Source organism: Saccopteryx leptura, chromosome 4 (assembly GCF_036850995.1).
Source record: "Saccopteryx leptura isolate mSacLep1 chromosome 4, mSacLep1_pri_phased_curated, whole genome shotgun sequence".
Taxonomy (NCBI): Eukaryota; Metazoa; Chordata; class Mammalia; order Chiroptera; family Emballonuridae; genus Saccopteryx; species Saccopteryx leptura.
Genome location: NC_089506.1, coordinates 53092736 through 53108774, shown reverse-complemented (window position 1 = coordinate 53108774; position 16039 = coordinate 53092736). Strand labels below are relative to the sequence as shown.

At 35.4% G+C, this 16039-nt stretch overlaps 1 protein-coding gene across 3 annotated transcripts in view; it reads right to left on the bottom strand.

The window, feature by feature from the left end:
• UGGT2 (UDP-glucose glycoprotein glucosyltransferase 2) overlaps window positions 1-16039 on the bottom strand; it is a 231789-nt gene that overhangs the window by 126943 nt on the left and 88807 nt on the right. For all 3 annotated transcript variants that reach the window (XM_066380674.1, XM_066380675.1, XM_066380676.1), the window contains exons 12-15: window positions 15855-16005; window positions 10611-10730; window positions 9659-9744; window positions 8976-9111 (exon numbers count right to left, since the gene is read on the bottom strand). In XM_066380674.1, coding sequence (XP_066236771.1) covers window positions 8976-9111; window positions 9659-9744; window positions 10611-10730; window positions 15855-16005 — 493 coding nt within the window. The remainder of the gene's footprint in view (window positions 1-8975; window positions 9112-9658; window positions 9745-10610; window positions 10731-15854; window positions 16006-16039) is intronic.

Genomic DNA, 16039 nt, shown 5'->3' with positions numbered 1-16039 from the left:
CCTGGGCTGCTTCGGCAGCTTTTTGACCTCGATGAAAAGCAAAGAAGAGCAGGTGTCGAAAATGTTGATTTTTGCCTCCTGGGTATTCCATTTCTAAGCCTCAAAACTAATAAAAAATTAAATAACTCAAAAAAACAATTAACATAGTTTTGTAGAGCAGAAAGAGTTTTATCGAATGAATACTTACCCTTTGCCAAACAGCAAACAAATCGTTGTAAAATAAAAGAAAATATAAAAACGCTACGAACTTATTCCCCAACCCAATACTTTGCTTTTTCATTTTATTGGGGTATAACTGACAAATAGTAACATATTTAAAGTGTACAAGATGATGATAAAATCCAGTGAAAGAATTTCCACCATGAAGTTAATTAATAAAGCCATCAGCTTATTTATTTATTTAGGTAAGAATACTTAAATTTTACTCTCTTAGTAAATGTCAACTATACAATACAGTATTACAACCATAGTCACCATGCTGTACATCAGATCCCCAGAACTTATTCCTCTTATAACTGAAAATTTTATATTCTTTGACCAACACCTCATTTCCCAAATCCTTTGGCAACTAGTTTTCAACTGTTTCCAGGGATTCAGCTTTTTTAGATTCCACATATAAGTGATATATAGTATTTATCTTTCTCTGTCTGATATATTGCACTTAGCATAATGTTCTCCGGGTTCATCCATATTGTTACAAGTAGCAGGATTTTCTTCTTTAAGGCTGAGTAGTATTCTGTTGTGTGTACATATATACATTTTTCTATATCCATTCATCTATTGATGGACACTTAGGTTGTTTCCATACTTTTGCTATTGTAAATAATGCTGCAATAAACTTGAGAGTACTGAAAAATTCTTTGAGATACTGACCTTATTTCCTTTTTATATACACCCAGAAGTGGGATAGCTGATTCATACTGTAATCCTCTTTTAATTTCTAGAGAAACCACCAGACTGTTTTCCTTAGTGGATCTCCCAGTTTACATTCCAAAAATTTAGTGACCATGTATACATGGGTATATTTCTGGGATCTCAATTTTCTGTTTCATTGATCTATGCATTTCTTTTTATGCCGAAGTTCCATAGTGTTTTAATTACTTGTAACTTTGCAATACAGCGGTACCTTGAGATATGAGCAGACCAACATACAATTTTTTTTTTAAAAGATACGAGCCCTGGCCGGTTGGCTCAGTGGTAGAGCATCGGCCTAGCGTGCGGAGGACCCGGGTTCGATTCCCGGCCAGGGCACACAGGAGAAGTGCCCATTTGCTTCTCCACCCCCCGCCGCGCTTTCCTCTCTGTCTCTCTCTTCCCCTCCCGCAGCCGAGGCTCCATTGGAGCAAAGATGGCCCAGGCGCTGGGGATGGCTCTGTGGCCTCTGCCTCAGGCGCTAGAGTGGCTCTGGTCGCAACATGGCGACGCCCAGGATGGGCAGAGCATCGCCCCCTGGTGGGCAGAGCGTCGCCCCATGGTGGGCGTGCCAGGTGGATCCCGGTCGGGGCATGCGGGAGTCTGTCTGAATGTCTCTCCCTGTTTCCAGCTTCAGAAAAATGAAAAAATAAAAATAAAAAAAAATAAAGATACGAGCTGTGACTCGGTCCGTATCTTTGTTTGAGATCCAAGCAAAATTCCGAGATACGAGTTGTGATTCGGGAAGCTTCCGCTAGTTGGTGTGTTGGCGCATGGGTCCAGTATTAGTAGCACAACACCAGCATCTCGTTCTTTCTCACGTGTTACCCACAGAATCAAGTCAAATCTCATGTGCTGTACTCATTCTTGCATCACTTTCGCCATTTTTACTTTTTTTTGTGTGCTATCATGGGGCCGAAGAAAGTGAGTGTAAAGGACAGTGGTGAGAAGAAGAAGAGAATGATGTCGATAAAAGTAAAGCAAGAAATAATAGAAAAACATGAGCGTGGTGTACAAGTGATTGAAGTGGCAAGGCTGTACGACTGCAATACATCTATAATTTGTACCATCCTTAAACAAAAGGATGCCATCAAAAGTACAAATCCAGCAAAAGGAACTAAAATTCTGTCCCAATTAAGGACAATATCCATGAAGAAATGAAGAAGCTTCTTCTGGTGTGGGTGAGAGAAAGAGCTGGCAGGAGATACAGTAACGGAGACTGTAATATGCAAAAAGGCAAGTATTATTTACAGCGACTTGAAGAAGAAAGAACCATCAACCTCAAAAGAGGCAGCAAAAGATACATTTAAGGCAAGTCACAGCTGGTTTGGAAATTTCAAGAAGAGTTCTGGCATTCACTCGGTGCTGAGGCATGGTGAAGCTGCGAGTGCTGATGTTAAGGCAGCTGAGGAGTACATCGCACGTTTTGCTCCACTTATTGCAAAGGCTACATCCCCCAACAAGTGCTCAACTGTGACAGAACAGGATTGCTTTGAAAAAAAAATGCCCCGGAGGACTTTCATCACCGAAGAGGAGAAGCTACCAGGCCATAAACCTATGAAGGACCATCTGACTGTTGCATTGTGTGCAAATGCTAGTGGTGACTGTAAAGTAAAGCCACTACTAGTGTATCATTTCGAAAATCCTCGAGCCTTTAAGACTCACAAGATTCTTAAAGAAAAACTGCAGGTTATGTGGCGTGCCAATGCTAGGGCATGGGTTATACAGCAGTTTTTTATTGAATGGGTAAATTTTGTCTTTGGTCCTGCAGTGAAGAAATATCTTCAAGAAAATAAACTCCTGATGTAACCATTACTAATCCAGCCCACCCACCTGGTCTTGAAGATGACATTCTCGATGAGATCAAGTTTGTGAAAGTCCTCTACCTCCCACCCAACATGACTTCAATCTTTCAACCTATGGATCGGCAGGTCATTTCCAACTTTAAAAAGCTTTACACAAAGCACTTGTTCTGCCACTGCTTTGAGGTGACTGAGAATACAAATCTAACTCTTCGAGAGTTTTGGAAAGATCACTACAACATCGTGATATGTTTACGCATTATTGACTTGGCATGGCAAAAGGTTACAAGAAGAACCTTGAACTTGGCATGAAAAAAGCTATGGCCTGATGTTGTTGCAGACAGGGACTTTGAAGGATTCGAACCAGAGACTGAGACTGAGGTAGAGGCATTGGAGGAGATTGTGTCCCTCGGAAAATTGATGGGTCTGGAGGTAGATGAGGGTGGCATAAGCGAGCTTGTCGAGGAACATGAGGAGGAACTCTCAATTGAGGAGTTGAAGGAGCTACAGATGATGCAGCATATGGAGCTTCTGCAAGTGACTAGTAGTGAGTAGAAGGTAGAGTCGAAGGCAGTGATTTCTATAGTAAAATTAAAGACATGCTGCAATGTGGGAGAAACTTTCAAGTTTCATTGAAAAGTATCACCCAGAAAAAGTTTCAACTGGTCCTGCTTCAGCACTTTTTAATGACACTTGTTTGTCACATTTCCATAACATTTTGAAAGGCAGGCAAAAGCAAACCTCTTTGGATAGATTTTTATTCAAAAGTCCTGCAAGTGAAAGTGCCGAAAGTGCAGCCAAAAAGGCAAAAACAGGTGATGATTAAATGAAAAATATGTAATGTTAAGCTTAGGTTAAGTTTAAAGTTAAGAAAGTGCATTTTTTTACAATTAAGTTTTTGTGGTTTCATTTTAAGTAAAGAAAGTGCAGTTTTAGTTTACATTTAGTGTTAAGAAAGTGCAGTTTTAGTTTACGTGTCTAAAGTGCCTGTGTCTCTCCCTCCCTCCTCCTCTGCCATTCACCTGTTATCCACACTCGTCTGTCTCCAAGGTAAGAATACAGTACTAAAGAACACTTTTTTTTTAATTTCATATATTTTTTTTATGCATTGGTAAAGTATACATGTGTGTTTCTTAATTAAAAATGTCTTTTTTTTATAATTTAGGATGGTTTGGGGATGTTTCACAGGGCTGATATGGATTAAATCTATTTCAGTTATTTTAAATGGGAGAAATTTGTTTGATATACAAGTTGACTGACGAGCTTGGTTACAGAACAAATTAAACTTGTATCTCAAAGTACCACTGTATTAATTAAAATTAGTAAGAGCAATGCTTCCAGCTTTGTTTTTCTTTCACAAGATTGCTTTTTCTATTCAGGGTCTCTTGTGGTTCCATATGAATTTTGTGGTTCTATATGTTTATCTATTATTGTGAAAAAAGCAACTGGAATTTTAATAGCTATTGCATAAAATCTTTGTTTTTCTTCCACAAAATTGCTTTGTATGGACAATTTAAATTGTATAAACAATTTTACAATATTAATGCTTCAATCCATGAACGTGGAATACCTTTCCATTTATCTCTTCTTCAATTTCTTTCATTATGTTTTACAATTTTCAGTAAAAAGATCTTTGGCATCCTTGGTTAAATTTATTCCTGAGTATTATATTCTTTTTCATGCTATTGTAAATGGGATTTTATACTTAATTTTCTTTCCAATAGTTGTGAGTATATAAAAGTGCTACTGATTTTTGTATCCTGCAACTTGAATGAATTCATTTATTAGCTCCAACAGGTTTTTGGTGGTGTCTTTAGGGTTTTCTATATATGAGATCATGTGATGTGCAAACAGACAACTTTACTTCTTCCTTTCTAATTGAGGTGGCTTTTATTTATTGTTTTTGTCTAATTTTCTGGCTAGGACCTCAAACACTATGTTGAATAAGAATGGTTCCAGATCTCAGAGGAAAAACTTTCATCTTTTTACTTTTGAGTATGATGTTAGCAGTGGACTTGTCATATATGGCTTTAATTCATTGAGGGACATTCCTTCTGTAGCCAATTTGTTGAAAGTTTGTTTGTTTTTTATCATGAAAGGGTGTTGAATTTTGTCAAATGCTTTATCTCCTTCTACTGAAATTATTATATGATTTTATCATTCGTTTTGTTTACCACATTGATTTGTATATGTTAAACCATCCTTGCATCCCAGGAGTAAATCCTATTTGATCATGGTGTATGATCATTTTAAAGTACTATTGAATTCAGTTTGCTAATATTTTGTTGAGGAATTTTCATCTATGTTCATCAGGTATATAGGCCTGTAACTTCCCTTTTTTATTATTAATTTTAATAGGGTGACATAGATCAGTCAGGGTACATAGGTTCAGAGAAAACATCTCCAGGTTATTTTGACATTTGATTATGTTGCATACCCATCACCCAAAGTCAAATTGTCTTCTGTCACCTTCTATCTGGTTTTCTTTGTGCCCTTCCCCTCCCCCTCCTCTGCCCCCCACCCCCCCGTAACCACCACATTCTTGTCCATGTCCCTGAGTCTCATTTTTATGTCCCACCTATGTATGGAATCATATAGTTCTTAGTTTTTTTCTGATTTACTTATTTCACTCAGTATAATGTTATCAAGGTCCATCCATGTTGTTGTAAATGATCCAATGTCATTTCTTATGGCTGATTAGTAGTATTCCATAGTATATATGTAACTTCCCTTTCTTGTAGTGTCCTTGTCTGGCTTTGGTATCAGGGTAATGCTTGCCTTATAAAATAAGTTTGGAAGTGTTCCCTCCTGTTTTTTGGAAACGTTTGAGGATTGGTATTAATTCTTATTTAAATGTTTGGTAGAATTTACCAATAAAGCCATCTGGACCTGAACTTTTCTTTACTAAGAGGTTTCTGATTAATGACTCAATCTTCATACTAGTATTTGGTCTTCAGATTTTTCTATTTTGTCCTGATTCGGTCTTGGTAGATTGTTTCTACAAATTTTCTTCCATATTGTTAAATGTTTAGCTTATCTATAATTTTCCATCTTGTTATATCCCTTCTTCTGGTATGCTTAAATTTAATATACTCATACTTAATATAATTTATTGATGTAGTTGGATTAGTTTGTGCCATTTTGCTATTTGTTTTCTATATATCGTATGTGTCTTTTGGCTCACTGCTTCTTTCTTTACTGCTGTTTTATATGTTTAACTGACATTTCTTAGTGCATCATTTCAATTCTTCTTTTGATTTTCAATTATGTATTTAACTTATTTTCTTTGTAGTTACTCTAGGAATTACAACATACATTGGAACGTATCACAATCTACCTCCATTAATCCTAACAATATAGTAAATATGCAGAATTACAGTTCTAAAATAAATCCATTTCATCCTCTGCTCCTTTGTAACAATTATTGTCATGTATTACATCTATATGAGTTAAAATATATGCTTTATTACTCTTTTGTAATTTAAAGAGAAGAGAAAAATATATTCATACAGCCTTCTATATTTTCCCATGTATTACATATTATTTACTGTTACCATTTCATTTCTTTCTATAGATTTGAGTTACCATCTGGTGTCATTTCCTTTCAGCCTAAAGGATTTCCTTTAGTACCTCTTCTGAAGCAGCAAGGACTTTCTTAGTCTTTATTTGTAAATATCTTTATTTTATCATTTTGCAAGTATCATGGTCTTTGTTGCCACTTGTCAAGTGCCTGAAAACAGATTTAATTCATGTATTTTTCTAGTTTTATAATTTCTTTTTACTGTCAGATGGCTAATCTGTTGTCAGTTACTCCATCACATCCAAGTCTTTATTTATTTATTTTTTAGCAAGAGAAAAAGGGACTGATAGGGACAGACAGGAAGGGTGAGAGATGAGAAGCATCAACCCATGGTTGTGGCACTTTAGTTGTTCATTGATTGCTCATATGTGCCTTGACAAGGGGGCTGCAGCTGAGCCAGTGACACCTTGCCCAAGCCAGTGACCTTGGGCTCGAGCCAGCATCCTTGGGCTTTAAGCCAGTGACATTCAGGCTTTAAGCCAGTGACATTCAGGCTCAAGCCAGTGACCATGGGGTCATGTCTATGACCTCATGCTCAAGCTGGTGACCTCGGTGTTTTGAACCTGGGTCCTCAGCATCCCAGGTCGATACTTCATCCACTGTGCCACTGGCTGGTTAGGCACATTCAAGTCTTAAAGTGTTTTTACATTCTCAAACATGCATTCCTCAAATATTCAATAAGTATGTAACATACATTTTTTTAACCTTGAACTTGCAAGACAGAGAGAAACAATTAAATTACTTGTAAGTTTGTATAGCTACTGGGTGAAAGAGCTGAGCTATTAAGTCAGATTGTTTTATGACAAATACTGTAATTACTCTACCAACATTCTCTATCACATTTCAATAATCTTCATATATTTTTAGTATGATTTTGACTTTCTATTACATTCCCCCCTATCCTAATACTGTATTTTTTAAATTATTTAACTTAGATAAAATAATTCAATTGAAGGTAATAAAACAGTATTTAAGAAATTTTATAATTGATATATTTTACTAAAAGTCTACATTTTGCTCAAATTGTTCTAAATTAGTAAAGCTAAGTCATCTTAAACTATATTATTCAACTGCCAGTCCATGGACTGGTCTGCCAGAAATTTCGTGCCAGTCAGCAAGTTAACTACCCTGATGTTGTATGAAGATAACAGACCTAATGATCTCAGTCGAAATTGCTTATGTTCAGGGGGATTTCTGCCTTAGTGGTCCCCAAAATATATAATTCTCCTATTTTCACTGTTCCTAAGTGTAAAAAGGTTGAAAACCACTGGATAGGACATAACACATTCCCAATGAAATGTAAGTGAATATTGTCATACTTCAGAACACAGAGAATCTAATATGCTTTCTTTAAATATTCCTTCTTCATTTACTTTCCCTCTCCTTCTTTCTCTAGTTGTTTAGCACAACTTGTAGGCTATAGTAAATATTGAATACTTATTTTTATGCTGCTTTGTACTGAACCCTATGATTTTAAGTGCAATTAGGTTTCCTAAGAGATTATAATATTGTGCTGAACATCACCACATATATTTCAAAAGGCAAGTGATTTAACAATATGCCATCATGCAAATTAATGTCTGATAGAAAGTGCTTATAGAATACTGATTCAACAGAAATAATTAAGATAACTTAGGTAAAAGTAATTTTGGAAGGTTTTCAAATTTCTTAGTTTTCAATAGCACGATGATTCTTTTATAATAAGGTAGTTGGATTTTAATAAATGTATAAGTCAATTTGACTAAGCTCCTTATAAACTCTTAACACAAATCAGTAAAACTAATAGACTGAGGTACAATATTGACATATATTCCATGGCACTGTTTCACAGAACAAAGAATATCCAAAGTCACTGCAGTGTAGGTAGTTTCTATACCCCATGATAGTCAATTAATGAGGGATTTAGTGGTTTTCCAGGGAGCTACAGGGAGGGTAGATAATTTACAGTGCTTTGGTAATTTCCTTCTCAGTCTGAAGAACCATTCCTTGTTTATAATTGTGGTTGATAAGTTAAAGATCAATAAATTTAAAAATGAATAGACATGATTTAAGACTTAACCTGACTTTCTTAATAATTTAAAAATACATTTATATTTTTTTCATGATGGGCTATAATAGTTTCAAAACCTCAATTATGAAATAATCTTCTTGTATCTTATTATTCCTTAATTAGGTTCTTACCAATTTCTGACTTCTTTTACAACCTCTTAGTCACCCAGTATTACATACCATTTCCATTCTAATTTACTGTTATAAAGTAACCTCCTCCTCCTTTGAAATTCTCTAGAAAGTATCTATATCCTTTGTCATTCAGAATAAAATATTTATATTTTGCAATACTTTACAATATTTTTTTCTATTTGTGATTTTACTCAAGACCTACTCAAGAAATCTTCCCTGACTAACCATTTTCTTTAAACATATATATATATATATATATGTATATATATATATGCAATTTAAATTTCTTTATTGGCTGGGTAAACTTAAGTAAGTTCATATATTTTGTAAAGCATGGGGACAATATCATGCACTTAAGTTGGGAGTTGCAAAAATCAAATACATCATCTGTATTAATTCCCATGATAGTTTTTATAAACTTTGAAATGTTAATAATAATTATAGTAATGCAGGAAAGGCACTACAAATTTAAATAAATTATGCCTAGTGCATAAACTCACATGTGCTACGGAAATAAATGCTTGTGATACATTATGCTCTTCTGCAATATAATTGAAAGCCCGCCAAAGAGCAACTCCAGTATCATTTGTTCCATCAGCTGCATCATCTGTATTAACAATGAACACAAAACCAATTCTGGAAAAGGAAGATGAATAAGGAATGTCACAATTACTCCTTGAACCACAATAAACCATGATTTTAAAACATCATTAGACTACAACATTTAGATGGAGAGAATGTGTTAGAAAATGGGGGTATGAGGGAACATTATTATTTGAAAGGTTTGATGTATAATACCTACTCATCAAAATCTTCATATCTGATGGATTCCTCCAAAATGTATACTCTCTGGTGGTGGCAGTATCAAATGACCATGTTTTTTGGGGTGGGGGATGAGTGGGGGAAGACAAGTGCACTCTTAACACAACCACAATGAAATGGATCTATCTTTAAGTTCCCAAAGTAAAGAGATCATTCTCTCAGGAAGATAAACAAGATTACCAAGCAGCTCTGAGGAACAGAGTCTACCATAAAGGTATACGATGCTTCACAACACATAGCTATGTGTGTCAGGCAATAGAGATGAACCATTGCTTTGAATTCACATTAATACTATGTGTAATACAACATGAACATCATTAGATTGCCTTCAGTTGACAGTTTGTTATAAATTGACAATTACCTAAGAGGAATTTTTTGATAAAATAAAAGTTCAGCAAGCTTTATAAAATCCAAGGTATATTCTTGAGCAGGATCTATAAACAGAACCTAAAAGAAAGTAAATAGTCTATAATCATTATTTTGTTTTAATACAATATTTTCATGAAATTCAAGTTTAGTCTAATTACTGTAACTAAAAGTATTAAGTTCAAGGTTTTTAAAAATAAATTTCTAGCAAGTCTAAAGAATTTTGAAGAATGTACAGAAAAATTTCATTTATAAAGAATTTCTAAAAGCTGCATATCCAAATACAATATATGGAATTTGATAATATATTACTCATTCTCTTTTTGAAGCACAGCATAAAGTACATATTTTTTTACAGGAAGTAAAAGATCTTATTCTAAATGTTCAGTGGATTTTCTGTGATAAATTTTTAAAAAAAGGAAATGGTAATTAAATATTGACCAAAAAAAGAAAGCAGTCACATAACTGATTGCTGTAGATTGATATAGAAAATAAGATATTCACTTCCTATGCAAAAATAAATAAATAAATAAGGCCCTACGTGTCCACATTTTAAAGTTCTATAAGGTTCTTTATGTTGTAGTAATGAATTTGTATGCTAAGATGATAAAATGGTATTTGTGTATTTTTCTCAGAAATGTAAAAAATGTTATAATATAGAAGAAAGAAAAGCTCTATAATAGATTCCTTTCAGAAAAGGTAAAAGTAGCCCACTAAGTTAATAATGGGTATTATTAAAGGACATGAACACTAAATGACAAGAGGCAGATAATGTGACACTGCTAGTGTTTGAGACCTACTCAGGCATGCCACTACAGCTTGCTGCATCAGGCCAATAGTTCCTTCCTTATTACTCAGACGCCTATTTATCAAGAGCAGGGTAATCCAAAAGAGGGCTTACATCTTTATAAAAAAATCTATATAAAATATCAAAATGTAGAACTCACCAAATTATGGAAATTACGCCTTATGGAAGGTATTTTTCCAGGGAATACTGGTTTTAGAAGTTCCTGGCAACTTGCAGGCCATGTAACATACAAATCATCATTTTCTAAGTCATTAATCCACTAGGAAAGAATACATAAATCTGTTAAAGCTATAGTAAGATCATCTAAAATAATTTTCAAAGGCAGATTTCACTCTATCAAAGGCAAGGTGGAAGTATACATAGAATTTTCTATATTATACTGATTAAATATAGGAAGTCAGTCAAATAGTCTTTAATTAAGGAATATATCATATGCAATAATTTTATATTACCATGGCCTTTTCCATGAAGCCTTCTCCCCAAAACAGTGACTCCTTTTACTAGTATGTGTGTTTTTTATATTAAAAAATAAAATTGTATAAAAATTACTCTCCATTAACCATTTAAGAGAGATAAAAATTTATCTTATTAGCAGTATAAGAGCCAGTGAAGTCCTCCACCTCCCATCTCAAATTTAAAGGCTTGGCCATAAGAAAAATAAAACAGTTTTTAAAAGTTATAGAACATATACTAAGTAAAGTACATGGCAAAAAACAATAATGGAAAATCCAAACAAAGTGCAAGAGAGATGGGCAACACAGGCAAAGGGTCTAATATACATGTAGCTGAAAAAGAAAAACGGGACAAAGCAATACTTGAAGAAAATCAGGAGGCTTCTGCAGTGATCTAGACATAAGTTTTTGGAGGGCTTAACTAAGAGGCAGTGGTTTTAGAGAGAAGTCAGAATTAAGACACACACCTAAAGAGGGATGAGTAAGAGGGACGAATCCAAGGTAATTCAGGGCTTTCAGAAAGGAACACTGTACCAACACAGAGATAATAGACTCTAAGGGAAGTGGACTTCTTCAGGGAAGACGGCAAGAAAGTAGGGAGGGAGCTAACTCCTAATACTTAAGATGTCTACATGACATCTGAGGAGGGAAAACTGGACAGTTTCAAGAATTTCTATTTTAGCGGATAACAAGTATGATGGGGATCTGGGATTAGCTTATTTCCACTATAATTTGCCCTGGTAGTACTGAGAGTGAAGAGAGAACTTTGGTCACCCTGGAAAAGTCAGTAGTAGAGTATCTTGCTTATTTTTCTGATGTAATTCTTGCAAAGATGTGAAGGTAATGGGAATAGTCCTAAGGATCGTGACATGCTAGGAATCTCCTGTGAAGTGAAATCTCTGTAGACTCAGTCAGCAGTGTCTATTTTATTGTTTTTTCTTTTTCTATCGATATGTGAATACTAGGCCAGAGGAGGAGAACGTTCCATGTAGAGGATTTGAATATCTGGTCCCCTTGGTGATGTTATATTTCTTATTTTAAGAGAGAAACTGGCCTTATGTTTTATGTATCAGTCCCACTGAACTGGATAATGATTGCAAGCAGAGTCGCTGTTAATGATCAGAATAGCTGAAGGTGTTTATTTAAAATGCACTTTCCTTACCTCCATTACAGACCTGCTAAATCAGAAACTCAGAACAGGCCCATTCTGGGAATCTCCATTTAGAACAACTGCCTGTCCGCAGACCAGTCCGCCAGAAATTTCATGCTGGTCCGCAAAAGAGTTAACCACCCTGATGTTGTATGAATATTATAGACCCAATGATCTTGGTAGAATTTGCTTATGCTCAGGGTGATTTCTGCCTTAGTGGTCCCCGAAATAATTCTATTTTCATGAGCTTCCAAGTGTAAAAAGGTTGAAAACCACTGGTATAAAGAGCAGTAAAAAGAGCTACAGTAAACATTGATAACAAGTCACTTAATGTTCCAGAAAATATAAATGGTAACTAATTAATAACTTGTGTGATTTCTCCTGAGTCTGACAGCTTTGATGTTCATGGTGCTGCTATGGGAGGCTTTTGACGTAGGACAAAAGTAACCATGATAATTGAGATGCTTCAGAGCAAAACCCTTAGATTTTTATATCAAACAATTAGCAAGACATTGAGAGGTTATATTTTTTTCTTAAAACCTTTTCTTCTCATCATACAAAGGGTAGGTAAAAGTAGGTTTATAGTTGTGAATGCAAAACAGTTTATTCTTGTACTATTAGTTATTGTGTAATTTATTTGTATTACCATTAGAAACCTACTTTTGTCCACACCTGTATAACACATACCCACAGATAAAAATTTGCAATATACAGAAAATATGAAAAAATATTCAAAACTACCCACTACATCACCAACACCCGTTAATAATTTAACATTTTGACGTACATGCTCCTAATCCTGTGTTCATCTTTTACGTGATGACCTCATATGTCCACATTTTTTACTTACTATGAGAACACAGTCATTGCCCCTGATTTAAGCATATTTATAAATATAAGTTTAACTCAATAGTGTGAATATGTAGTTGACATTTCTGTTTTATACATAACTCGTTTTTATTTTGATTGTTTTAAAAATATGGAGTAATGATCACATCTTAGTGTACAGAGACTTTTCTCCATTTCCTACTGTCTCTTTATGATAGTCTCTAGATCAAAGTACATGAACATTGTAAGGACACAGCAGCCGTAACTTTTTTTTTTTTTTTGTATTTTTCCAAAGCTGGAAATGGGGAGGCAGTCAGACAGACTCCCGCATGCACCCGACCAGGATCCACCCGGCACGCCCACCAGGGGGCGACGCTCTGCCCATCTTGGGGCATCGCAGCCATAACTTTTTAAAAGGCTGTGTCAGTTACCACTCTCCTCCCATGTGCCTTTTCATCCTTCTTTCCTATCTCCTTAGTTAAGTTGCAGTTTTTATTATTAGTTTTATTATCAAATATTAAGATTATGTTATTACTTAGTAGTTATTATTACAAATTAAAATGTATATGTCATTATAAATAAATCATTTTGTCTTCCAAATGATTTTTGAAGAAAAAGCTTTTGATCTGTTTACTGTCACTTCAAACCCATTTTCACTCAAGTCTCATTAATTATAATGGTTTTCCTTGGGGAGTTTTTGTTATATAATCTTACGTTATGTAATACTTTTATTTTCTCATTTCTAATAGTTACTTTAATAATAATGTTAAATCATAATGTTGATATGAACATTCTTATATTAATTGTTGTAATTAGAATGATCCCAGAATCTCACTGTTAAAATTATGCTCTGTATTGGTTTGAGATAAATATTTATATAGCCATTTATATAATATTTATATTTACTGAGTACCTACTAAAATCAGGGATATATAGGTGAGAGAAAAAAATGGATAAAATTTCTACCTTCAAAATGTTTATATAGCCTATAAAAACAGACATTGAAGAATGACACATAAATGAAAAATTGTAACTGTGCTAAGTTTACAGAAGTTGTAGTTCTATTACATAATATGTATATATATGTGTGCGCACGCTCCCGCAGCGCACACAACAGAGAAAGGCAGGGGGAGAGAGGGAGAAATGGAGAGGGAGGGAAGGAGAGAGAGGAAGGGAGAAGAAGGGAAGAAAGGGGGAAGTGAGAGGGAAGGAGAGGAGGGAGGGAGAGGAAGAGGGGGGAGAGAGGGATGGAAAAGGGTGATAAGGGGTGTGAGGGGGAGAGAGAAGGAGGGAGAGAAAGGGAGAGGGAGAGAGGGAGGGGGAGAGTTAGTTGAGTCAGTAGGTCTGGGTTGCTCACACCTTGCACATTCCCAAGAAGAGCCTATTTTTGTGATAAAGGTTCTCAAGCATGGCTCCTGGGAATTAAGCTCTTGAAACATTCTGACTGAGAGTCTTCCACAGGTTTAGGGCCTTGCTGCAGGCTGCAGCAGTTTGTATGACTTTATACAAACAATGTGATTGTGATCAACATCTAGTTTTCCTTTGAGGTCTGGAGCTTCAGTGACAGATCAGTCACATAGCCATCATATGCCTATATAACATACTGCATTTCAAAACCCTGAACTCCCATGCTCAAGCGAACTTCCCTGGCAAGTAGCACTTTGTACTGTCACATTGACTAAAGTATGTCCTGTACAACATCACTAGGAGCCCATTCTTGGAAGCTTGTTCCTGGCTTCTTTTGGACTCCACCTCATACCCTCTCTCCTGCTATTACTTGTACTCTTTTGCTCTATTAAATCATAACCACTAGTATAACCATTTCTAGGTCTTTTGAATCCTTTTAGCAAATCACCAAATTCGATGGTGCTTGTGGGGACTCCTTGACACAATCTGTATATAAAAAAAATCATCTAGGACAGTTAAGGAAAATTGCTCTCAGGAAGTACTGTTTGGAGTTAAAGAATGAAAATAAATTGATTGGATAGAGAGAGGAAAATTTACTTTCCAGGCATGAGATAAGGGATAGTGGTGAAAAGAATATTTTATAGTCTAAGAAATGAAAGGAAGGATTAGACCATTTATAGCCTCATAGGTCCTACTAAGGACTGTTTTTGTGCCTTAAGCAAGGGAGAACACTGTGATCAGATTTCAAAAACTTCATTCAGGCTATATCACACGGGCAAGAATTTAGGAGGGCACTGAAAATTGTCTAGGCAAGATTTTCATTACATAAAGGTGGCAATTTTACATTCCTCAGATTTTAACCACTTGGTGTTTTGTTGTTATTGATCATGTGGTAATTTTGTTGTTCTTGTTTGCTTTGTTTTTACCTTTAAAGCTGGAAAGGATACTAAACTAGTGAGTAAGTGTTCTTGTGAGGAAATGCAAAGGACACAAGGAAAAGAAGATACAAATGTGAGGGGATGAATCAATTTTTTACTTTTTCTTCTGAGTTCTGCTATATAACCTCTTTGAAATTATTTAAATTTATTCTGAAGTTAGACAATATTTTTTCTTTTTTTTAATTTTAGATTTTTTCTTTTTATTAAGTGAGAAGAGGCAGAGAGACAGACTCCTGCATACTCCCAACCAGGATCCACCTGGCAAGCCCTCTACCGGTGATGTTCTGCCCTTCTGGGGCCACTGCTCTGTTGCTCAGCAACCGAGCTATTTTACCGCCTGAGATAAGACCATGGAGCCATTCTCAGTGCTTGGGGCCAACTTGCTCCAACCAAGCCATGGCTGCTGGAGGAGAAGAGAGATATAGAGAGAAGGTGAGGGGGAGGGGTGGAGAAGCTGATGGGCACTTCTACTGTGTCCTCTGACCGGAAATCAAACCCAGGACTTTCACACCCTAGGCTAATGCTATACCACTGAGCCAATCAGCCAGGACCAATATTTTGTTTTATATTAAGTCTTAATTTAAAACAGGAATTACATGAGCACTTACCATTATTGAAGAATGCCTAATATCTAATACATAGTTTTTGTCCCAAACATGTGAACCTAATTTTAAAAATTTGCTCATATCTTCTCTGTTTATCCCGAGATTTCGAAGGCCATTCATCATTTTTCCTTCTAGCTTCAGCATATCCAAAATACTTCACATTTAAAGAAAAGAGATAAGTTTTATTC